The 25,804-nt window shown below is 44.6% G+C and overlaps 1 protein-coding gene across 2 annotated transcripts in view; it reads right to left on the bottom strand.

Moving 5' to 3' along the window:
* Positions 1-25,804, bottom strand: part of LOC114650192 (kidney mitochondrial carrier protein 1) — an 88,943-nt gene that overhangs the window by 45,679 nt on the left and 17,460 nt on the right. For both annotated transcript variants that reach the window (XR_007934828.1, XM_028799676.2), the window contains exon 6: positions 10,708-10,803. Coding sequence is in view for 1 of the 2 variants with exons in the window: in XM_028799676.2 (XP_028655509.1) it covers positions 10,708-10,803 (96 nt within the window). In the remaining variant the exon portion in view is untranslated. The remainder of the gene's footprint in view (positions 1-10,707; positions 10,804-25,804) is intronic.

The following is a 25,804-nucleotide window of genomic DNA, read 5'->3' as shown; positions in this document are numbered from 1 at the left end:
TGAGGTTTGATATTACTACAGTATATGCAATGCATAATTTGACTTGTTTCAATTGTAAGCAGTATTCACAGAAAATGCTTTATTAATTCATCCATTCTCTAAACTCAGTCAATTTATGTTTAGGGTTAAAGGGATATCACAAGGCACAAAAACTGAATGAACCCAGGAAAATGCCCCAGTCATCACACAGCATACTCACAAATGACAAGCTGAATTTCTAGTCAATTGTTCCCACAGTTCTTTGAAATATGGAAAGAAGGACACAGTACACAACAAAAAACCTGTTCAAACACAGGAAAACAAACACAACTATCATGGCCAGGCTGCCATTGAACCCCTGCACCCTTCCCCAACCCCAAATTCTGGCATCGTAGGGCAGTAGTGCTTAGTGCTTTGTATACAGTGCATCCGGAAAGTGTTCACAGCTCATCACTTTTTCCAGATTTTGTTATGTTACAGCCTTATTCCAAAATGGATTAAATTCGTTTTTTTCCTCAGAATTCTACACACAACACACCATAATGACAACGTGAAAAAAGTTTACTTGAGGTTTTTGAAAATTTATTACAAATAAAAAAATTGAGAAAGCACATGTACATAAGTATTCACAGCCTTTGCCGTGAAGCTCTAAATTGAGCTCAGGTGCATCCTGTTTCCCCTGACCATTCTTGAGATGTTTCTGCAACTTAATTGGAGTCCACCTGTGGTAAATTCAGTTGACTGGACATGATTTGGAAAGGCACACACCTGTCTATATAAGGTCCCACAGTTGACAGTTCATGTCAGAGCACAAACCAAGCATGAAGTCAAAGGAATTGTCTGTAGACCTCTGAGACAGGATTGTCTCGAGGCACATATCTGGGGAAGGTTACAGAAAAATTTCTGCTGCTTTGAAGGTCCCAATGAGCACAGTGGCCTCCATCATCCATAAGTGGAAGAAGTTCGAAATAAGATCGACGAACTGGCTGCGCTGGTGAAAAATGTAAGGACCTACAGAGAATGCAGTTTGTTGTGTTTTTGCGAAACCTGGCTAAATAACACCATCCCAGATGCCAACGTGGAGCTACCCGGGTTTAGCACAGTTAGAGCGGACAGAGATGCAAGTACCTGTGGTAAGCACAAAGGAGGAGGACTCGCTCTCTATGTTAATACACGGTGGTGTCACTCTGGACATGTTAACGTCAAAATCTCCACTTGCTGCAGGGATATCGAACTGTTGGCCGTAAGTTTACGTCCCTACTATTTGCCCAGAGAGTTTGGACATGTCATTGTTGTTATTGTATACATTCCTCCTCGGGCAGACGTGGAGTCAGCGAGTGACATCATCCATTCCGCTGTTGATAAGTTACAAACGCAGCACCCTGAGGCGCTTGTGCTAATCGCTGGAGACTTTAACCATGTGACGCTGGACAAAACATTACCTGCATTCTCCCAGTATGTGCACTGTAACACCCGGGGAAATAAGACTATTGATTTACTTTATGCAAACGTTAAAGACGCATACAGCGCCACCCCGCTGCCTGCGCTTGGGAAAGCAGATCATAACCTGGTTCTGCTTCAGCCTCACTATAAACCAAAAGTTAGAGTCCTACCTGTAACCACACGATCATTCAGGAAGTGGACTCCGGAGGCTGAGAATACTATGAGAGAATGTTTTGGAACTACAGACTGGGATATCCTGCAGGGATCTCATAGTGAGAACATTGAGGAAGTTGTTGACTGCACTACTGACTACATCAACTTCTGTATGGACATTGTAGTTCCAGTAAGAACGGTACGCTGCTATGCTAACAACAAGCCATGGATTACAAGTGACATCAAGGGCCTTTTGAATCAGAAGAAAAGGGCTTTTAAAGACGGTGATCAGCATGAGCTCAAGCGCGTGCAGAAGGAACTCCGAGTCCAACTCAGGGCGGCGAAGGAGCAGTACAGGAGAAAGCTGGAGCAGAAGTTGCAGAATAACAGCATGAAGGAAGTGTGGGATGGGATGAAGATCATCACTGGCTGCAGCTCGAAGCGGGGTACCACCATTGAGAGAGACGTGAAGAGAGCAAACCAAATGAACAACTTTTTTAACAGGTTTGACCACCCTAACCCACTCTCACTCTCACCTCGGAGTACTGCACCCTCCACACATCCTTCTGCTGATACCAGCATAGGAAAGACATCCCCACCCATAATTACAACAGCGCAAGTGAGCAGAGAGCTGAGGAGACTTCGTGCCAGCAAAGCAGCGGGTCCAGATGGAGTATCGCCACGACTGCTGAAGGTCTGTGCATCGGAGCTGGGGGGTCCTCTACAGCGCATCTTCAACCTGAGCCTGGAACAGGGGAGAGTCCCGAGGCTTTGGAAAACATCTTGTATCACCCCAGTCCCAAAGGTATCACGTCCTAGTGAGCTGAATGACTTTCGGCCTGTTGCTCTGACATCAAATGTGATGAAGACCATGGAGAGGCTGCTGCTTCACCACCTTAGGCCACAGGTTCAACACGCCCTTGACCCTCTGCAGTTTGCATATCAGGAGAAGGTGGGAGCGGAAGATGCCATCATCTATATGCTACACCGATCCCTCTCTCACTTGGACAGAGGCAGTGGTGCTGTAAGAATAATGTTTCTAGACTTCTCTAGCGCCTTCAACACAATCCAACCTCTGCTCCTTAGGGACAAGCTGACAGAGATGGGATTAGATTCATACCTAGTGGCATGGATCGTGGACTATCTTAAAGACAGACCTCAGTATGTGCGTCTTGGGAACTGCACGTCTGACATTGTGGTCAGCAACACAGGAGCGCCACAAGGGACTGTACTTTCTCCGGTCCTGTTCAGCCTATATACATCGGACTTCCAATACAACTCGGAGTCCTGCCATGTGCAAAAGTTCGCTGATGACACTGCTATCGTGGGCTGTATCAGGAATGGGCTGGAGGAGGAGTATAGGGACCTAATCAATGACTTTGTTAAAAGGTCCGACTCAAACCACCTACACCTGAACACCAGCAAAACCAAGGAGCTGGTGGTGGATTTTAGGAGGCCCAGACCCCTCATAGACCCAGTGATCATCAAAGGTGACTGTGTGCAGATGGTGCAGACCTATAAATATCTGGGAGTGCAGCTGGATGATAAATTAGACTGGACTGCCAATACTGATGCGCTGTGCAAGAAAGGACAAAGCCGGTTATACTTCCTTAGAAGGCTGGCTTCCTTCAACATCTGCAATAAGATGCTGCAGATGTTCTATCAAACAGTTGTGGCGAGCGCCCTCTTCTACGCAGTGGTGTGCTGGGGAGGCAGCATTAAGAGGAAAGACGCCTCACGCCTGGACAAACTGGTGAGGAAGGCAGGCTCTATTGTTGGCATGGAGCTGGACAGTTTGACATCTGTGGCAGAGCGAAGGGCGCTCAGCAGGCTCCTATCAATTATGGAGAATCCACTGCATCCACTAAATAATGTCATCTCCAGACAGAAGAGCAGCTTCGTCACTGTCCTGCTCCACAGACACATTGAGGAGATCGTTCCTCCCCCAAACTATGCGACTCTTTAATTCCACCAGGGGGGGTAAACGTTAATATTTAACATTATACATAGTTATTGTCTGTTTTTTTCACCTGTATTATTATCATTCTTTAATTTAATATTATTTATTGTATCAGTATGCTGCTGCTGAAGAATGTGAATTTCCCATTGGGATTAATAAAGTATCTATCTACCTACCTACCTACCTACCTACCTACCTACCTACCTACCTACCTACCTACCTACCTACCTACCTACCTACCTACCTACCTACCAGGACTCTTCCTACAGCTGGCCAGCCATCTAAACTGAGCGATCAGGGGAGAAGGGCCTTAGTCAGGGAGATGACCAAGAACCCGATGGTCACTCTGTCAGAGCTCCAGAGGTCCTCTGTGGAGAGAGGAGAACCTTCCAGAAGGACAACCATCTCTGCAGCAATCCACCAATCAGGCCTGTATGGTAGAGTGGCCAGACGGAAGCCAATCCTTAGTAAAAGGCACATGGCAGCCCACCTGGAGTTTGCCAAAAGGCACCTGAAGGACTCTCAGACCATCCATCCATCCATCCATTGTCTCCCGCTTATCCGAGGTCGGGTCGCGGGGGCAGCAGCTTGAGCAGAGATGCCCAGACTTCCCTCTCCCCGGCCACTTCTTCTAGCTCTTCCGGGAGAATCCCAAGGCGTTCCCAGGCCAGTCGAGAGACATAGTCCCTCCAGCGTGTCCTGGGTCTTCCCCGGGGCCTCCTCCCGGTTGGACGTGCCCGGAACACCTCACCAGGGAGGCGTCCAGGAGGCATCCTGATCAGATGCCCGAGCCACCTCATCTGACTCCTCTCGATGCGGAGGAGCAGCGGCTCTACTCTGAGCCCCTCCCGGATGACTGAGCTTCTCACCCTATCTTTAAGGGAAAGCCCAGACACCCTGCGGAGGAAACTCATTTCAGCCGCTTGTATTCGCGATCTCGTTCTTTCGGTCACTGCCCATAGCTCATGACCATAGGTGAGGGTAGGAACATAGATCGACTGGTAAATTGAGAGCTTCGCCTTGCGGCTCAGCTCCTTTTTCACCACGACAGACCGATGCAATGCCCGCATTACTGCGGATGCCGCACCGATCCGCCTGTCGATCTCACGCTCCATTCTTCCCTCACTCGTGAACAAGACCCCGAGATACTTGAACTCCTCCACTTGGGGCAGGATCTCGCTACCAACCCTGAGAGGGCACTCCACCCTTTTCCGGCTGAGGACCATGGTCTCGGATTTGGAGGTGCTGATTCTCATCCCAGCCGCTTCACACTCAGCTGCGAACCGATCCAGAGAGAGCTGAAGATCACGGCCTGATGAAGCAAACAGGACAACATCATCTGCAAAAAGCAGTGACCCAATCCTGAGCCCACCAAACTGGACCCCCTCAACACCCTGGCTGCACCTAGAAATTCTGTCCATAAAAGATATGAACAGAATCGGTGACAAAGGGCAGCCCTGGCGGAGTGCAACTCTCACTGGAAACGGGTTCGACTTACTGCCGGCAATGCGGACCAAGCTCTGGCACCGATCGTACAGGGACTGAACAGCCCTTATCAGGGGGGCCGGTACCCCATACTCTCGGAGTACCCCCCACAGGATTCCCCGAGGGACACGGTCGAATGCCTTTTCTAAGTCCACAAAACACATGTAGACTGGTTGGGCAAACTCCCATGCACCCTCCAGGACCCTGCTAAGGGTATAGAGCTGGTCCACTGTTCCGCGACCAGGACGAAAACTACACTGTTCCTCCTGAATCCGAGGCTCGACTATCCGACGGACCCTCCTCTCCAGGACCCCTGAATAGACTTTTCCAGGGAGGCTGAGGAGTGTGATCCCTCTGTAGTTGGAACACACCCTCCGATCCCCCTTCTTAAAGAGGGGGACCACCACCCCGGTCTGCCAATCCAGAGGCACTGTCCCTGATGTCCATGCGATGTTGCAGAGGCGTGTCAGCCAAGACAGTCCTACAACATCCAGAGCCTTGAGGAACTCTGGGCGTATCTCATCCACCCCCGGGGCCCTACCACCAAGGAGTTTTTTGACCACCTCGGTGACCTCAGTCCCAGAGATGGGGGAGTCCACCTCTGAGTCCCCAGGCTCTGCTTCCTCATTGGAAGGCATGTTAATGGGATTGAGAAGGTCTTCGAAGTATTCCCCCCACCGACCTACAACATCCCGAGTCGAGGTCAGCAGCGCACCATCCCCACCATATACAGTGTTGACACTGCACTGCTTCCCCTTCCTGAGACGCCAGATGGTGGACCAGAATCTCCTCGAAGCCGTCCGAAAGTCATTCTCCATGGCCTCCCCAAACTCCTCCCACGCCCGAGTTTTTGCCTCAGCAACCACCAAAGCCGCATTCCGCTTGGCCTGCCGGTACCTATCAGCTGCCTCCGGGGTCCCACAGGACAAAAGGGTCCTGTAGGACTCCTTCTTCAGCTTGACGGCATCCTTCACCGCCGGTGTCCACCAGCGGGTTCGGGGATTGCCGCCACAACAGGCACCGACCACCTTACGGCCACAGCTCCGGTCAGCTGCCTCAACAATAGAGGCACGGAACATGGCCCATTCGGACTCAATGTCCCCCACCTCCCTCGGGATGTGGTCGAAGTTCTGCCGGAGGTGGGAGTTGAAGCTACTTCTGACAGGGGGCTCTGCCAGACGTTCCCAGCAGACCCTCACAACACATTTGGGCCTACCACGCCTGACCGGCATCCTCCCCCACCATCGAAGCCAACTCACCACCAGGTGGTGATCAGTTGACAGCTCCGCCCCTCTCTTCACCCGAGTGTCCAAGACATGTGGCCGCAAGTCCGACGACACGACCACAAAGTCGATCATCGAACTGAGGCCTAGGGTGTCCTGGTGCCAAGTGCACATATGAACACCCCTATGCTTGAACATGGTGTTCGTTATGGACAATCCGTGACGAGCACAGAAGTCCAATAACAAAACACCGCTCGGGTTCAGATCAGGGGGGCCATTCCTCCCAATCACGCCCTTCCAGGTCTCACTGTCATTGCCCACGTGAGCATTGAAGTCTCCCAGCAGAACGAGGGAGTCCCCAGAAGGTATGCCCTCTAGCACCCCCTCCAGGGACTCCAAAAAAGGTGGGTACTCTGAACTGCTGTTCGGTGCATACGCACAAACCACAGTTAGGACCCGTCCCCACACCCGAAGGCGAAGGGAGGCTACCCTCTCGTCCACCGGGGTAAACCCCAATGTACAGGCTCCAAGTTGGGGGGCAATAAGTATACCCACACCTGCTCGGCACCTCTCACCGGGGGCAACTCCAGAGTGGTAGAGAGTCCAGCCCCTCTCAAGGAGATTGGTTCCAGAGTCCAAGCTGTGCGTCGAGGTGAGTCCGACTATATCTAGCCGGAACCTCTCAACTTCGCGCACTAGCTCAGGCTCCTTCCCCTTCAGAGAGGTGACATTCCACGTCCCAAGAGCCAGTTTCTGTAGCCGAGGATCGTACCGCCAAGGTCCCCGCCTTCGGCCACCACCCAACTCACACTGCACCCGACCTCCTTGGCCCCTCCCATAGGTGGTGAGCCCATGGGAAGGGGGACCCACGTTGCCTCTTCAGGCTGTGCCCGGCCGAGCCCCATGGGTGCAGGCCCAGCCACCAGGCGCTCGCCATCGAGCCCCACCTCCAGGCCTGGCTCCAGAGTGGGGCCCCGGTGACCCGCGTCCAGGCAAGGGAAAATGCCGTCCAAAATTGTTTTTCTTCATAGGAGGTTTGTTTAACCGCTCTTTGTCTCATCCCTCACCTAGGACCAGTTTGCCTTGGGTAGCCCTACCAGGGGCATAAAGCCCCGGACAACAGAGCTCCTAGGATCATTGGGACACGCAAACCCCTCCACCACGTGATGAGACAAAGATTGAATTCTTTGGTGTGAATGCCAGGCGTCACGTTTGGAGGAAACCAGGCATTGCTCATCACATACAGAGACATCCTGGATGAAAACCTGCTCCAGAGCACTCTTGACCTCAGACTGGGGCGACGGTTCATCTTTCAGCAGGACAACGACCCTAAGCACACAGCCAAGATATCAAAGGAGTGGCTTCAGGACAACTCTGTGAATGTCCTTGAGTGGCCCAGCCAGAACCCAGACTTGAATCTGATTGAACATCTCTGGAGAGACCTTAAAATGGCTGTGCACCGACGCTTTGCATCCAACCTGATGGAGCTTGAGAGGTGCTGCAAACAGGAATGGGCGAAACTGGCCAAGGATAGGTGTGCCAGGCTTGTGGCATCATATTCAACAAGACTTGAGGCTGTAATTGCTGCCAAAGGTGCATCGACAAAGTATTGAGCAAAGGCTGTGAATACTTATGCACATGTGATTTCTCAGTTTTTTTATTTTTAATAAATTTGCAAAAACCTCAAGTAAACATTTTTCACGTTGTCATTATGGGTTGTTGTGTGTAGAATTCTGAAGAAAAAAATGAATTTAATCCATTTTGGAATAAGACTGTAACATAAAAAAAGGTGGAAAAAGTGATGCGGTGTGAATACTTTCTGGATGCACTGTACCTAAATCTCACAAGACTCATTTCTTTCCTATGATGCAAATACATTATGGAAGGCTGTGAACTCATGTTAGCAGGTGTCTGTACTATCCTGATCATGGGTCTTTCAGACATAGCCTGCCTTACAAGAGGGAGACTTAACAGGTCTCTTAATGCAAGCAAATAAAATTAAAATTGCAATACTAAAGGTGGTTTTGTTTACCTGTGTATTCGAACTGAAACATAGTTAATTGAGACTACTTTGTGTATTTTCTAGAATCTAGACTAACTACTTGAATTTGATACATTCAAAATGGATGCTGCACCATGGGTCTTATCTTTCTTCTATACAGTGTATTAAATAAGCACATTTACTTCTCAAATAAATTCAACATCATTAATGCTTTTCATTTTGTAAATATATACTTTTCAGGACCCTGATTTCTATTCATTTAATTTTGTCAACAATCTTCATTCCCTCTTAGTATTCTTAAATGATTTACATTTCATAGTTAACATAACATTAAAAGCAGCTCATATTAATACACATACGTGACAATATGACATTTCTGAGTGCTGATGAAAGATATTTATTTGTTGTGCTATTTCCAGTTACCTTGTTTTTTACATGCATAAAGGTAATAAATCATTTAAAGTGATTAAGTATTGGCAAATTATTTCTAGGTTAAAAGTATTGTTTAATTTTCTCTGCTTCACTTGGGTCTTATTCATTAAAAAAAATCCTTGGGAGGGGTTTAAGAAATTTGGGTGCCTCTGAGTCTCTTCTTGTCTTTGCCCATGTAGAGGCTTGAATTACATTGAACAAGGCATACCTGGCACAAGATACAAGGGTACCCCAGGAACACAAATAGGTTCAAGAGCACCAGTTACATCCTACTCAAGGGGCATATCAAGACAGACCTGTCGGATCTACCATTCACAAGATATTAAGGGTGAAGGAAATCAACCTAATAGGATTTTTCACTAACTCCAAGTCACTGAAAAAATTTTAAAATGTCTTAATCGCTTCAGTAAACATCTAACTTCTGCAAATATGGCTTGTAACAGGCATAGCTCTTACCTGTGACAACAGTATACCAAGGACCATATTACAACCAGTGCTCCCAAGGCTTGAGAATGAGTACCATTCATGTTACAATAGCAAATGTTTTCAAATGTGGGTATAACATTTAACAACTGGTAAATGTTCATTCAGAATGCACAGTTCAAACTCTCTGATGACTAAATCGATCACATCCGCAGCCTGAGACACTTATTCATAATTTACAATTTTGGCAGTGTAAATGTCAAAAGAAACTGCCAAAAAGTTTGACTTAATTTACTTCATGCTGTCCATAGATCAAGCAAAAATAGTTCAGGTTTTTCATACAGACTTGGTGGTTTGTTGCAGTACAAAACTGGGTACAGTATTCATTGTTTATAAGTTTGCCGACTCCCTTGATTTAACTTTTCACTAATTTCTGGCTCCAAATCAGATTCCAGTCAGTTTAGATAGATAGATAGATAGATAGATAGATAGATAGATAGATAGATAGATAGATAGATAGATAGATAGATAGATAGATAGATAGATAGATAGATAGATAGATAGATAGATAGATAGATAGATAGATAGATAGATAGATAGATAGATAGATAGATAGATAGATAGATAGATAGATAGATAGATAGATAGATACTTTATTAATCCCAAGGGGAAATTCACATACTCCAGCAGCAGCATACTGATACAAAAAACAATATTAAATTAAAGATTGATAACAATGCAGGTAAATACAGACAATAACTTTGTATAATGTTAACGTTTACCCCCCCCCGGGGGGGAGGAACGATCTCCTCAATCTGTCAGTGGAACAGGAGAGTGATAGCAGTCTGTCGCTGAAGCTGCTCTTCTGTCTGGAGATGACACTGTTTAGTGGATGCAGTGGATTCTCCATAATTGATAGGAGCCTGCTAAGCGCCCATTGCTCTACCATAGATTTCAAGCTGTCCAGCTCCATGCCAACAATAGAGCCTGCCTTCCTCACCAGTTTGTCCAGGAGTGAGGCGTCCCCAGCACACCACCAAGTCCTTAATTAAGTCACACCATTTAACAAAGTCCTTAATTAAACATATATATACACAGTAAACATATATTTGAGAAAAACTTTATATTCTGCTTTTCATAATCAATAGGTCTGAAATGTAATGCTTATATTTATATTTAATAAGCCTCACTTCTCAAGGTTTTTTTTTCTAATTAGAGCTGACACTGACAGCAGACTGTGTAATAAAATTACTTTCCTTTGTAATAGGTACTAATTATGCCACCTTTCTGTATTACCCTATCTGTTCTATTTTAATAAAAAATATAAGCATCTTCAAATAAATTAGATTTAGGTCCTGATTTAATTAGGTTTGTGATGTTCTGGACTGGCTACAGTGGCTCATAGCAACAATGTGTACATTTCATAATGCACTCTTACCACTTTTCAAGTGATATTTTGTACATATAGTGTACATAACCACCAGAAAGTGATTATTCACAGAGAGAGAGAGAGAGAGAGAGAGAGAGAGAGAGAAAGAGAGAGAGAGAGAGAGAGAGATAGAGAGAGAGAGAGAGAGAGAGAGAGAGAGAGAGACAAATAAACTTACTCTCCACAGACCGCGGGTTCCTTCCTGCCGGTATATATGAATAAAATTGCCGATCATACCTCCTTGAACAAAGTTTCCTTGAGCTTGCATTCTTATCTACAAATAAAGAAAGAGTAATTGAAAATATGCTCACTAAAAAGCAACACAAAACTTTATGTCATTAATAACTTCATACAAGAAAATGAAATATTTCCTTCAACAACGTTTGTAATCAAGTTGGTCAGAGCTATAGTAGTCACCTAGTCACATTTGTTAAGTAAAACTGGTGTCATGCCTGCATGCCCATGCATCCCCTGAAAAGCTGGACCGAGGTAAGCAATACCACTCCAGGGCAACAGATGGCACTGTTGCTAATGGTTTCCTCTTCTTTCTCCACAGCTCAGAGAAGATGATCACCTAGGGCATGTACAATCAACTGTAACGTCATTAGCAAGTCCCCGCCCTATAAAAAGTGACAAGCCAGAAAGGTGGAGGCTTCGTCCTGATCAGGAGCAAAGCCCAGCAAGGCTGACTGAGCCAACAACATTAGAAAAACCACACCAGGCTGATGTGATTTTAGTGTCTTTTGAGTTTAATTTTTATTTTAATAATTATTTTGCAACCACCATTTTTTGTTGGACTTTTGGTTCATTGAAACAGGGTTACTAGGGTGGTACCCCAAGTTGTTATCTATTTCCAACTTAATTCCTTGACATCAGTCACACTGGTGAGAATAGAGGTTTATTTGTTTAATGTTATAATTCAAAAATTCTCTAAGTTATGCATTATTCATTTGTACTAAACAGGTATTAAAGTAGCCAGCTTCTATAGCCGAGGATCGGACCGCCAAGGTCCCCGCCTTCGGCCACTACCCAACTCACACTGCACCCGACCTCCTTGGCCCCTCCCATAGGTGGTGAGCCCATGGGAAGGGGGACCCACGTTGCCTCTTCGGGCTGTGCCCGGCCGAGCCCCATGGGTGCAAGCCCGGCCACCAGGCGCTCGCCATCGAGCCCCACCTCCAGGCCTGGCTCCAGAGGGGGGCCCCGGTGACCCGCGTCCGGGCGAGGGAAAACGCTGTCCAAATTTTGTATTCATCATGGAGGTTTTGTTGAACCGCACTTTGTCTCATCCCTCACCTAGGACCAGTTTGCCTTGGGTGGCCCTACCAGGGGCATAAAGCCCCGGACAACAGAGCTCCTAGGATCATTGGGACACGCAAACCCCTCCACCACGATAAGGTGGCGGTTCGAGGAGGGGGCGGCAATCCCCAAACCCGTTGGTGGACACCAGCGGTGAAAGATGCTGTCAAGCTGAAGAAGGAGTCCTACCGGTCCCTTTTGTCCTGTGGGACTCTGGAGGCAGCTGATAGGTACTGGCAGGCCAAGCGGAATGCAGCTTCGGTGGTTGCTGAGGCAAAAACTTGGGCATGGGAGGAGTTTGGGGAGGCCATGGAGAACGACTTTCGGACAGCTTCAAGGAGATTCTGGTCCACCGTCCGGCGTCTCAGGAGGGGGAAGCAGTGCAGTGTCAACACTGTGTATGGTGGGGATGGTGCGCTGCTGACCTCAACTTGGGATGTTGTGGGTCGGTGGGGGGAGTACTTCGAAGACCTCCTCAATCCCACTAACATGCCTTCCAATGAGGAAGCAGAGCCTGGGGACTCGGAGGTGGGCTCCCCCATCTCTGGGACTGAGGTCACCGAGGTGGTCAAAAAACTCCTTGGTGGCAGGGCCCCAGGGGTGGATGAGATACGCCCAGAGTTCCTCAAGGCTCTGGATGTTGTAGGGCTGTCTTGGTTGACACATCTCTGCAACATCGCATGGACATCAGGGACAGTGCCTCTGGATTGGCAGACTGGGGTGGTGGTCCCCCTCTTTAAGAAGGGGGACCGGAGGGTGTGTTCCAACTACAGAGGGATCACACTCCTCAGCCTCCCTGGAAAAGTCTATTCGGGGGTTCTGGAGAGGAGGGTCCGTCGGATAGTCGAACCTCGGATTCAGGAGGAGCAGTATGGTTTTCATCCTGGTCGCGGAACAGTGGACCAGCTCTACACCCTTAGCAGGGTCCTGGAGGGTGCATGGGAGTTCGCCCAACCAGTCTACATGTGTTTTGTGGACTTGGAAAAGGCGTTCGACCGTGTCCCTCTGGGAATCCTGTGGGGGGTGCTCCGAGAGTATGGGGTACTGGACCCCCTGATAAGAGCTGTTCGGTCCCTGTACGATCGGTGTCAGAGCTTGGTCCGCATTGCCGGCAGTAAGTCGAACCCGTTTCCAGTGAGAGTTGGACTCCGCCAGGGTTGCCCTTTGTCACTGATTCTGTTCATAACTTTTATGGACAGAATTTCTAGGCGCAGCCAGGGTGTTGAGGGGGTCCGGCTTGGTGGACTCAGGATTGGGTCACTGCTTTTTGCAGATGATATTGTCCTGTTTGCTTCATCAGGCTGTGATCTTCAGCTCTCTCTGGATCGGTTCGCAGCTGAGTGTGAAGCGGCTGGGATGGGAATCAGCACCTCCAAATCCGAGACCATGGTCCTCAGCCGGAAAAGGGTGGAGTGCCCTCTCAGGGTTGGGAGCGAGATCCTGCCCCAAGTGGAGTAGTTCAAGTATCTCAGGGTCTTGTTCACGAGTGAGGGAAGAATGGAGCGGGAGATCGACGGGCGGATCGGTGGGGCGTCCGCAGTGATGCGGGCTCTGCATCGGTCTGTCGTGGTGAAAAAGGAGCTGAGCCATAAGGCAAAGCTCTCAATTTACCAGTCGATCTATGTTCCTACCCTCACCTATGGTCATGAGCTATGGGTAGTGACCGAAAGAACGAGATCGCGAATACAAGCGGCTGAACTGAGTTTCCTCCGCAGGGTGTCTGGGCTTTCCCTTAAAGATAGGGTGAGAAGCTCAGTCATCCCGGAGGGGCTCAGAGTAGAGCCGCTGCTCCTCCGCATCGAGAGGAGTCAGATGAGGTGGCTCGGGCATCTGATCAGGATGCCTCCTGGACGCCTCCCTGGTGAGGTGTTCCGGGCACGTCCAACCGGGAGGAGGCCCCGGGAAAGACCCAGGACACGCTGGAGGGACTATGTCTCCCGGCTGGCCTGGTAACGCCTTGGGATTCCCCCGGAAGAGCTAGAAGAAGTGGCCGGGGAGAGGGAAGTCTGGGCATCTCTGCTCAAGCTGCTGCCCCCATGACCCGACCTCGGATAAGCGGAAGAGGATGGATGGATGGATGAGGTATTAAAGTAACTCAAAGAATAGGTTTCTAAAAGCCTGCAATTAAAAAAGATGACAAGATTGAAAAATCCCACGTTCCTCTAGGACATTTTTATACTACAGAGCATGGCAAGTGTGTTCCCAAAATGTCTGCTCAGTAGTCAAATTGAGTAGCAAGTGAAGAGTAGCTAAGCAGTAATGATAATGTATCTGTAGTTATATCTTGAGTATTCTTGAATATACAGACTCTGTAAAACTGAAGCAGTGGTAGGTTTCAAAAGGTACATTTCACCCTAACAGAAAAATAATTATTGAAATGCATCTTGACAATGTCCATGTGTCAGTGCTCATTTTGTGAGTTTGTGAGAGAAAAAAAAAATCTGGGCAAATCTAAAACATATGGTGACTTGTTACCTTTCTTCTAATTTAATTTTTATTATTGCGCACTGCATACTGTGCACTAGAAAGAAAGAAAACCCTAGTTCTGTTTGTCCTTTCTTCCCCTCTATGGTTTCACTAAATTCCCAGAAATTCTTGTTTTATATTTTTCACTTTACTAAAGGTATACTGATGGCAATGTCAGGATTTATTTTACTGCTGCCTTTTACCATCTTCTCACCTATTTATACAAAATCCCTGTATGACCAGTACCTCATGAATATTTATCATGGTTCAGCAAAATATAAAGGAACAGAGATGAACTAAAGGACACAAAACATATATACAAACAAGAAAATGTTGTTTAATTCTCTTTGTTCCTTCCCAAAGGACTGTAATCCTTATTTTTTTTCTTGAAAGGGATTCATCCAGGGACTCTGTTGTTCCTGTGGTGTTCATGAAGTACACTTTAACCTCCTTTTTGGACACTGCAGCCGTGAAACTGGTACAAGTTTTTATACTCTCACCATCTCCTTAAAACATTTAAAAGTTTGTTTTAACCGTTCAGCTTGGTCTGGTACACTAATCTTGTAAGTGACAGGACTCAGTTTTGCAGCAAACCTCGTATGGCCCCTGCCACCTACATTTTAAACTGTCCACAGATGGTGGGTAACCACACCATTACTACAATGTTCAATGTGTGTCATTTAGCCTTATCACATCCAGTCTTCTGCTTGGGTTGTCTATTCATCCAACTTTCCGGCTGGTTCTGAAAATGGTGATCCATCTTTTCCTATATTTCCTCAGATGTTAAAATATACTTGTAATTAATATTCTTATTGTCTCCCTTCAGCATTTTTTGCAGCACCTGCAAAGGATCTATTGCATGGCACCCATATAACAGTTTGTATGGTTAAAATCCTGTGGAAAACAGAGCAATCTCCCGAATGACACAAAGTAAATACAGTAACCACTGATCCCACTCAGTTCCTACTTCGCTCATAAACCTCTGAGACAGTATTGACCCATTTGACTGTATGTGTGGTCTTAACCTCCTCTACCAAAATCTGAAACACTTGCTGAGCTAACAGGGAGCTAAGCCAAAGTTACCCATTCAACATATTTTTTTCAGGGACATCCACATTTGAGAATTTCTCAATCAGTTTCTCTGTAACATGGTCTGCCCTAAGGTTTCACAGAGGAACTGCTTCCAACAACCCTGTGGCCATGTTGTTCAATATTAGTATATATTTTTGCCTAGAACGACTCTTCAAAACTGGACCCACTATAGCCATTTCCATTCTCTTAAATGGCTCCTGTACCACTGGTATGGGACCCGAAGACATCCCTCTGTTTCACTGGTTCTTCCATTCCACTTCATTTGATCTTGCTACAGTTTTTAATTTAAAAATCACTTAAACAGTGTGCTCATTCTTAACTGCTGATTTCTCTTTTTGGGGGTTGGTCTACTAGAAATACAGTATTTCACTTGTCAGCTTCAATGTCCAGTTTGTCATCAGGATTTATGGAATGGAATTCATACCGGCTCCTATTTCACAGGATGGTCACCTGACAAAGTATAACTATTCAACATCAGTCTCTGCTACATGCAAATTACAATTAAGAATAAAGGGATCTTTCTGCTGTTCTCAGTGATAATTCCTATTCCTTGCTCTGACTCACTGCCCATCTTACCAATGTTCTCTCTATCTCTATCTTAAGAGTGTTCCGACTGCCAACTAAGTAATCTAAAATTTAACCTATCTTGTGTTTTTTTGGATTTTTATGAGTTCAGGTTTCAAGTTAATTACTGCTTAGGAAAACCTGTTACATAGTGAGCTGCTCATTAAAATATTAATGCTAATTCTGTTCTGCCAGATGAGATTCATAAGCTGTTCTTGTGAAAATTCCTAAAAGAGTCCAAGTAATTGTTTAATCTTAAAATGTTGAAAGTTTTCAAGAGGAGTCATGCCATATTCTGCTTTTCATTTACATCTTTGACACATACGAATCTTTGCTATATTTATGGAAAACTTTTTGGTTCAAATACCTCTTATGGTTTAAAACATGTACTTAATATAAGTGAATACAAGGTGGTGCAAACCTGGACATGTAAATGTCAAAATCTCCACTTGCTGCAGGGACATCGAACTGTTGGCCGTAAGTCTGCGTTCCTATTACTTGCCCAGAGAGTTTGGACACGTCATTGTTGTTATTGTTTTCATCACTCCTCGGGCGGACGTGGAGATGTATGTGACATCATCCACGCCGCTGTTGCTAAACTGCAAACACAGCACCCCGAGGCGCTTATGCTTATCTCTGGAGATTTTAACCATGTGACGCTGGACAAAACATTACCTGCCTTCTCCCAGTATGTGGATTGTTACACCCGGGGAAACAGGACTATTGACCTACTGTATGCAAACATTAAAGACGCATACAGCGCCACCCCGCTGCCTGCGCTTGGGAAAGCAGATCATAACCTGGTTCTGCTTCAGACTCAATACAAACCAAGAGTGAGGGAGCTACCTACAACTACACGCTCATTCAGGAAATGGTCCCCTGAGGCAGAGCAGACTCTGAGAGACTGCATTGGAACTACGGACTGGGATATCCTGCAGGGATCATAGAGTGAGAACATTGAGGAGGTTGTTGACTGCACTACTGACTACATCAACTTCTGTATGGACATTGTAGTTCCAGTAAGAACAGTACGCTGCTATGCTAACAACAAGCCATGGATTACAAGTGACATCAAGGGCCTTTTGAACCAGAAAAAAAGGGCTTTTAAAAGTGGTGATCAGCATGAGCTTAAGCGCGTGCAGAAGGAACTCCGAGTCCAGCTCAGAGCAGCAAAGGAGCAGTACAGGAGAAAGCTGGAGCAGAAGTTGCAAAATAACAGCATTAAGGAAGTGTGGGATGGGATGAAGATCCTCACTGGCTGCAACTCGAAGTGGGATGCCACCATCGAGAAAGACGTGGAGAGAGCAAACCTGATGAACAACTTCTTTAACAGGTTTGACCACCCTAACCCACTCTCACCTCAGAGAACTGCACCCTCCACCCATCATTCTGCTGACACCAGCACAGGCGATAGTTTCCCCCCACCCACAATTACAGCAGCCCAACAGAGAGCTGTGGAGACTTCGTGCCAGCAAAGCAGTCGGCCCAGATGAAGTATCGCCACGACTGCTGAAGGCCTGTGCGTTGGAGCTGGGGAGTCCTCTACAGCGTATCTTCAACCTGAGCCTGGTACAGGGGAGAGTCCCGAGGCTTTGGAAAACATCTTGCATCACCCCAGTCCCAAAGATATCACGTCCTGGTGATCCCAATGACTTTAGGCCTGTTCCCCTAATGTCACATGTGATGAAGACCATGGAGCGGCTGCTGCTTCACCACCTGAGGCCACAGGTCCGCCACGCCCTCGACCCTCTGCAGTTTGCATACCAGGAGAAGGTGGAAGCGGAGGATGCCATCATCTATATGCTGCACCGATCCCTCTCCCACTTGGACAGAGGCAGTGGTGTAGTAAGAATTATGTTTCTGGACTTCTCTAGCACCTTAAACACCATCCAACCTCTGCTCCTCAGGGACAAGCTGACAGAGATGGGAGTAGATTCATACCTGGTGGCATGGATCGTGGACTATCTTACAGACAGACCTCAGTATGTGTGTCTCGGGAACTGCAGGTCTGACATTGTGGTCAGCAGCACAGGAGCGCCGCAGGGGACTGTACTTACTCCGGTCCTGTTCAGCCTATATACATCTGACTTCCAATACAACTTGGAGTCCTGCCATGTGCAAAAGTTCACTGACGACACTGCTATTGTGGGCTGCATCAGGAGTGGGCAGGAGGGGGAGTATAGGAACCTAATAAAGGACTTTGTTAAATGGTGCGACTCAAACCACCTACAAATGAATACCAGCAAAACCAAGGAGCTGGTGGTGGATTTTAGGAGGCCCAGGCCCCTCATGGACCCCATGATCATCAGAGGTGACTGTGTGCAGAGGGTACAGACCTATAAATACCTGGGAGTGCAGCTGGATGATAAATTGGACTGGACTGCCAATACTGATGCTCTGTGCAAGAAAGGACAGAGCCAACTATACTTTCTTAGAAGGCTGGCGTCCTTCAACATCTGTAATAAGATGCTGCAGATGTTCTATCAGACAGTTGTGGTGAGCGCCCTCTTCTACGCGGTGGTGTGCTGGGGAGGCAGCATAAAGAAAAGTCCTCACAGGTGGCGCAGTGGTAGTGCTGCTGCTTTGCAGTAAGGAGACTGTGGAAGATTGTGGGTTCGCTTCCCGGTTCCTCCCTGTGTCGATAGCGCTTTGAGTACTGAGAAAAGCGCTATATAAATGTAATGAATTATTATTATTATTAAAAGGGACACTTCACGCCTGGACAAACTGGTGAGGAAGGCAGGCTCTATTGTAGGTACGGAGCTGGACAGTTTGACATCTATGGCAGAGCGACGGGCACTGAGCAGGCTCCTGTCAACCATAGAGAATCCACTGCATCCACTGAACAGTATCATCTCCAGACAGAGGAGCAGCTTCAGCAACAGACTGCTGTCACTGTCCTGTTCCACTGACAGATTGAGGGGATTGTTCCTCCCCAACACTATTCGACTCTTCAGTTCCACTCAGGGGGTAAACGTTAACATTATACAAAGTTACTGTCTGTTATACCTGCATTTTTATCACTCTTTAATTTAATATATTTTTTTAATCAGTGTGCTGCTGCTGGAGTATGTGAATTTCCCCATGGGGATTAATAAAGTATCTATCTATCTATCTATCTATCTATCTATCTATCTATCTATCTATCTATCTATCTATCTATCTAAATTTTTGATTCAGTTTTACAGGATGCGCACACTGTCCTTCACATTATCTTAAAATATCTAAATTATTGGGTTACTCTTTAAATAAAATGGAAAGGTAGTAAATAATTTTTTATATTGTCATGTACAAGTTGGTAGGTTAGTTAACTTGTCATTTATTTCTGCAAGTAGAATGAAAAGGTATATCATACTTTAGTTTTGAATACAATTACACAAAACTTCCATCATAAACTTCATATCCTTTAAGTGATTTTGAGTTACATATGTGCTTTTCCAATTATCAGGTAACTGATACATCAAGACTTACCGCTGGAAAATTTAGCTAATAGGTTTAACATGATTAAGCTGAAAATTGCTCCAGGGGCACTGTACAATGGCTGACACTGCACTCTGACTTCCAAAGGTCATGTGAAAAGACAATTTCCCCTCGGGGATTAATAATTGTCCGAAGAATATTCAACATTTCTGCCAATCTCTGTCTAAGTAGGAAAACATGAAATCAACCACTTAAGCAATGTCTGCAAATTTTATTATCAGAATTTCTTCCTTCTAAAATAATCATTACACCTCCATATTATTCTGTACTAGTTGGCAGTCATTCTATACATTTGTTTTCTTTCTTGGTAAATATGTAAAATTTCATTAAATCAAATCATCCCTCAGTTCATCTGTTTTCTAAATTTCTTATTTGGATGAGGGCTGCAATGGAAAGCAAGTCCATCAAAGGTCACAATCATACACTCATATGCACTCTGTCATACAGGGTAAACCATTGAATCTAACTGAAACCTAGTTTAATTTAATAGAAACAGAATCTGCTAAAACATTTACCAAAATATAACCAACATTACAGATTTTTGAATTATTATTATTAATATTATTATTTATTATTAACTGGGAGCACTGATAAATTGCAATATTTCTCTCATTACAATTTTCAATTCAACAATGTATCAAAAAATTGGATGTAAAATCTGAATTCAGCAAACTGAGTAAGCCTTGTCTTTTACAATTTGTGTGAAATTTCCCAGTTCATTTAATTTGCATAAGAACCTCCTTCAAGGCTGACAGATTATGCCTAGTGTAGGTGCCATGGAAGAAGGACAGGCATCCTGGCTGGTATGAATGATGAATTCTTGCCCAGACAGGAGGCCGTAATGGATGGACTGGGTGCATTTCATTTCCCCCACACAACAGGTGGCAGTGTTCCTCTGGGCTAAACCCAATTAGGACACCCACAGGATGGCATATGAGTTGGAGTCGAAAAAACAGCCCTGTCAGGGTCTTTGAGTACCACCAGATAGCCCTGCCTTGGGGGACTGCCTTGGTTTCCACATGACCCGGAGGTGCTACAGACAACCTTGGCGTGACACCGGAAACAGTTTTCAGGACAGATTCAAAACTAAGCCTGCAGATCTATTGATGAATACCAATAATGTGCAACTTTACACTGAAAATAGTCACAGTACTGTACACCTCACATCTCTGTATTTAAAACTTGCTAATGAAACATTTAGGACCAAAACACATGGTGGGAACCCAGTATCATATGCTGTTCATTCCACCATCACATTAAGTGCTCAGGAAGCAGTGCATTTCATTCGCTTGTTCGTGAAAAAAAATGAACAGAGGAGGAAATTTTGTCCTAAACAGTAATCACCTTTAAATTACAAAGCTGTTTGATTAAGTGTTTGAGAATTGTTTCTGATGAATTTAAATTAATATGTATTCAACTAGAGAAGAATGTGAAAAAACTGATTACAAAGTGGAAAGCTGTTACTTATGCAAATAACTGACCTCTTTATTTGATATACTTTTTTGAGCTTTTGGTAAAGTGTGTTCTTCAGGATTTACAGTAGCAGACAACCACAATCGTAGTGAGGAAAGGGTATAGTATATAGTACATAAAATGAAGTATTAATCAAAGGCAAAATCAAAATGGATACAAGAAAACATGCACTAATGAAAGACAAGAGACAAAGAGAAGCTAGATCTAGAGAAGGAGGCTAGAATCAAAACCCCAAATCACCCAGAAGACAAGTGCTTAACAGCCGGTAATACTTTATTATAATGGATATTCAGGATAAAATGAGCCAACAAATTGTACAGACCTTTATCAGATGTGCAGTGAACTGGGAAGACAGAGAGTGTAGCCAGTAACTTCACTTATAATAAAACAATGGCTTTGTACACTAAACCAACCCACTTTGTGTTTTCAATTACTGTTTGCATATTTGTCCATCCACCTGTAAGCAATAATGACTAAAGCAGTTTCTTGTTTTATTTAACTCTATTAGCTGGGAGGTATAATATCAAGAGATTAACCCTGTCAGGGCTGTGGTATCCTAGGATAAAAAAAAAAAAAATTACGGATATAGCACAGTAAAAAAAAAAAAGCTGGATTTTTTAATTAAACAAAAATGGGGCAAATGAATCAGGTCAGGTCAGGGAGCATGCACTGGTACAGTGCGTTGCTGGACCCACAACATGACAGGTCAGGATCCCTGGTTCTCAACCCCCAAGGCAGACACGCAGTCCAGTCCCACCCTCCGGAAATGGCCCTCTATCTTCCGCAGCCAGGTGTTACATGGACTTTCCTCAACAATGAAGATCCTGCGAGCCGAATCACCCTCAAGGAATCGCGCCACATGGCCATAGTGCCATAACTGACGCTCCATCACAATGCAGGTAATGTGCCTCATTCGGGACTCCATGAGCAACCGTTCATGCGACACAAAGTCAAACCAGCAGTGCCCAAGGATTCTCCAAAGAGGCACAGAATCAAAGGAGCCCAGTCTTGATCTCAGGTCATTGGATAGCGTCCATGTCTCACAACCACATAGCAAGACAGGAAGCACCAGGACTCTAAAACTTGGACCTTCTTCCTTCTGCGTAGATATTGGAGTGGCGCACACCCCTTTCCAGCATTCTTATGACACCCCCATGCTCTGCCAATCCATCTACTGACTTCATAGGAACAGTCACCATAGCCATGAATGCCACTGCCAAGGTAAGTAAACCTCTCAACAAGGTCGACAATCTCTCCACATTCAGATACATTGCTGATGGCTGTTAATGAATAATGAGCAAAGGAATAAACACATAAATGCAAGAGAAAATAAAATCTTAAAGACCACTGGACCTTAAGCACAGACCAGACTGGTAATTCCCTTTTTCTTTAGCAAGGCAAAACGGACCTAGATTTCACCTAAAACTCTGAAAGCTGAAATCTGTGCTTTACACATTATGACCAGAAGCCAAACTGAATTCCTTAAACAACACTGACAAGTTTATTTGTGTAGAAACAACATCTGTCAGCTTGGCTGTTTAACCCTAATCTTATAACAGCAATGGTAACGATAAAGTGGCATCTCCCAAATACCACATGGACACAGTAGTGCTAAGTGAAGGATTTTTCATGCAGTGTTTAATTAAGTGAGTGATTAAAACATAACTTTGCAAGCTTTGCTAGAAAAGCTTATGCACCATTTATTATTTGTAAGATACAAACAGTAACATAACATGTAAGGTCTACATCTTCTTTTACAACTCCAAGCAAGAAACACTTGTGACTCAAGTACATGTTTGTGCCCAGAATGTAGGTTTAAAAAAATTCTTTACTTCAAAAGAGAACAAATAGAGTTTGGTGTATAAAGAATTTTGCCTTCACAATTGCATACACATTTATCTAGGTGAAAACGTGTTAGCTTGTCATTAGACTTTCAACATAATCTTTTATGCTAATAAGGCAGAACCACTGTATGAGACATGTAGCTGCATTTTAACAATGCTGAAAGGCTTTGCAACAAACTATGAGACCTGGCCAACTGAAAACAGAGCACACTGTACAAGTGTCAGAAATCAAGAGGCCCATCTCTACCCTCTTTTCTTGCTTCCTGTTTATGTCTGTTGGTATGCAACAAATATTCAGTATTCAACTACTAGGACAATCCAGGGAGATAACATGGTGGCTTTGGTCTAACATTGTGAACCTTGTGCTTTTAATACAAGCACCATTTTGAGCTTCTTTATTGTTCTAGTGTCCTGATTCTAGAACTTTTGACCTGTTTTGCCTGGATTGATTTTTGATAAAGAAGTTATTATTTTTTCACTTTTGGATACTCTACCATTTCTTGGATTCTGCCTCTGTCTTTTGACCTTACAGAGATCATATCTGTTCCTTGTACCTGCCTATCAACAACCTCCTGCTTTTCGTGAACACTATTTAGATTTATTTTCTTTCAACCAGGGTTCAAACAATTACTTTTTTGTCTTTTATGGTGGATTGCCGGCTTCTTTCTCCGGCCCTCACCCCCAGGCCACCAGGAGGAGCTCTCCCAGCAGCGTGGACATGCCCTGAGTTCCAGCAGGGCCTCATGGACTATGTAGTTTTTATACACAGCCCTGCTGGATACCTTGGGGGCCACCAGGCGTCCCTGTAGGGGGGCTCATAGGCTCGCATGTGCCCTATAACCCGGGAGTACGTCACGGTCACGTGACAGGAAGAAACGATGTGCTCCCGGGTTGAAGAAAAGGACTGTTTACCCTGACCCGGAAGGGAAAAGGAACTGTGGACTTTTGAATGGGAACACCTCCGGGTGAGGGTGTATAAAAGGACTCTGGGAAGCCCAGTACACTGAACTGAGCTGGGAGGAAGGGTGGCAAAGTGTCTGGGCGAGGAGGATTGGTTTATTGAGAATTATTGTGTTTATGAGTGTGGTGTGGAGAGTGCTTTGTGCACGGTATTTTTATAAAATAAAGAATATTTATACTTTCACCTGGTCATCAGAGTGGTACCTGAGGGTTCAAGAGGTGGACAAAGCCTCTATCTGTCACACTTTTTAGTTAATTTTTGACTCTTATGTTTAAGTTAATATTTCTGATCATTTACCTTCTATGTGTCTTATGTTCCATGTGTTTTGTGGGTAGTTCCCCAAGAGGCAGGGCCACCTCCCTATCACCATCAATAGTCTGCCCTTAGCCCATTGTATGCTTTCCCGTTGCCGAGATCTTGTGATTACTATTATTATTGTGCTTTGTGGATTATCTGAATTTTTTTTTACATCTTTGCTCTGCTTTTTGTCCTTTCTTTGGATTGTGTCCTAGGACTTGTTTGCCACTAGACTGCCTATTTTTAGTAAGGCAACGCCTTCTGTGTCTTTTGAGCTTTACTGTGCCCCTGATCATTTGTATAAGATAAAACATTTTATTCTATAAAGATTCTTTGTCTGTTTTTTATGTTTTTACAAGCTGAAGGATGATGAATCTTGCCACTTGTGGGGTTGTTTGCTACTTTTCAGACTTTATGCAAAGGTACTCTCTAGATCAGAAATTCTTAAACTATGGGTCAGGACCCAAATTTGATCACAGATATGTTTATGGGTTGCAACATGACTGTGTAATAAAATTAGCCAAGCAAATCCAAGGCAGAATTTGGTTGCATTGACATGTACCATAGTATTTATTGTGGTATTATGTGAAACAATGTGACTGACACATCACAGAGAGCTTTCACTTCTATGGCATGAAAATATAAAATAAAAATCAAAACCAGTGAATGAATCTAATTTTAATGTGCCTCAGTGATAACGAACTTCTTCTTGCTACACTGTTTTAAAGTGGTTTGATAAATTTCTATCTGCTGGTTGTGTTTAGAACAGGATCATTGAGAGCTGCAGGAACATCAGAAAATAGCTAAGTTTGAGACTAGCTGTAGACATTTAGCACAATGTCTAGCCAGTAGCATTAAACACTTCAAACTAGACAAATTATTCATCAGGATTTATCCTGTCACCATACAAAATACAAATAATGCATATATTTTTAGGAATAATTCGGCTACTTTTTTTTTACTCAGTTTATTGAACAGTTAAAGAAAACTGGAGTGTGTTGAACTGTTTAAACTACTATTATATTAATTTAGTAGCTAATATCAAAAAGGTTATTTAAAAAATGTTAAAGACAATATAAATAAACTGCATCCATTTTTTGATTGTTTTATTTGTTAAGTGATTACTCATACTATCTTTTTAAAAAAAATCAATCATCGATATCCTTGCACTGCACCCCTTAAATTAATTTCTCTCAGCTTTACTAAAGCTTACACAAACTATTTACATATGCTTCAAAAGAAACAAAACATTTGCTTTTTTTATTATATGGCCATTGTTACTTGTCTTTATATTCATTATAATAATCCTCTTCTTGGGAACCAGTATGGCATTGATTTTCTTATTTGGGTCCTCGAATAAAAAGCTTATGAACCCCTGCTCTAGATCATGACATGTTTTACTTAGCTGTCATGCCTTTCTTTTCTGTCATCTCATCCTGATATTCACTCAATAATGGAACATGCTGTTTGTCAGGGTATGGTCTTGCTCATTGTCCTAATGACATGAGAGACTGGAGCCAGGAAAATGGGCATGGTCGGGAGAAGTATTCCTTAAAGAATGCTAGAGACAATTTTATTTTACATCATTGTTATGATCCCAATGCCACCTTACCAGATTTGTTTTCCATGACACCTGAAGAAAAGGTGAAAGAAAGGTAAAGGTAAGGTCTTCTGTGCTTACAAAGAAGCTACACTTTGAAGATGCATAAAAGTGCAGAATTAAAAATTAACTTGAACAAGCTGGTGATCTCAAAAATGTGACTCAGCTTTAGCTTAGAAAAAGGAATAAAGGGTGGCCT

The sequence above is a fragment of the Erpetoichthys calabaricus genome, chromosome 4, assembly GCF_900747795.2.
Source record: "Erpetoichthys calabaricus chromosome 4, fErpCal1.3, whole genome shotgun sequence".
Classification (NCBI taxonomy): domain Eukaryota; kingdom Metazoa; phylum Chordata; class Cladistia; order Polypteriformes; family Polypteridae; genus Erpetoichthys; species Erpetoichthys calabaricus.
This window is presented reverse-complemented; position numbering and strand designations above follow the sequence as displayed.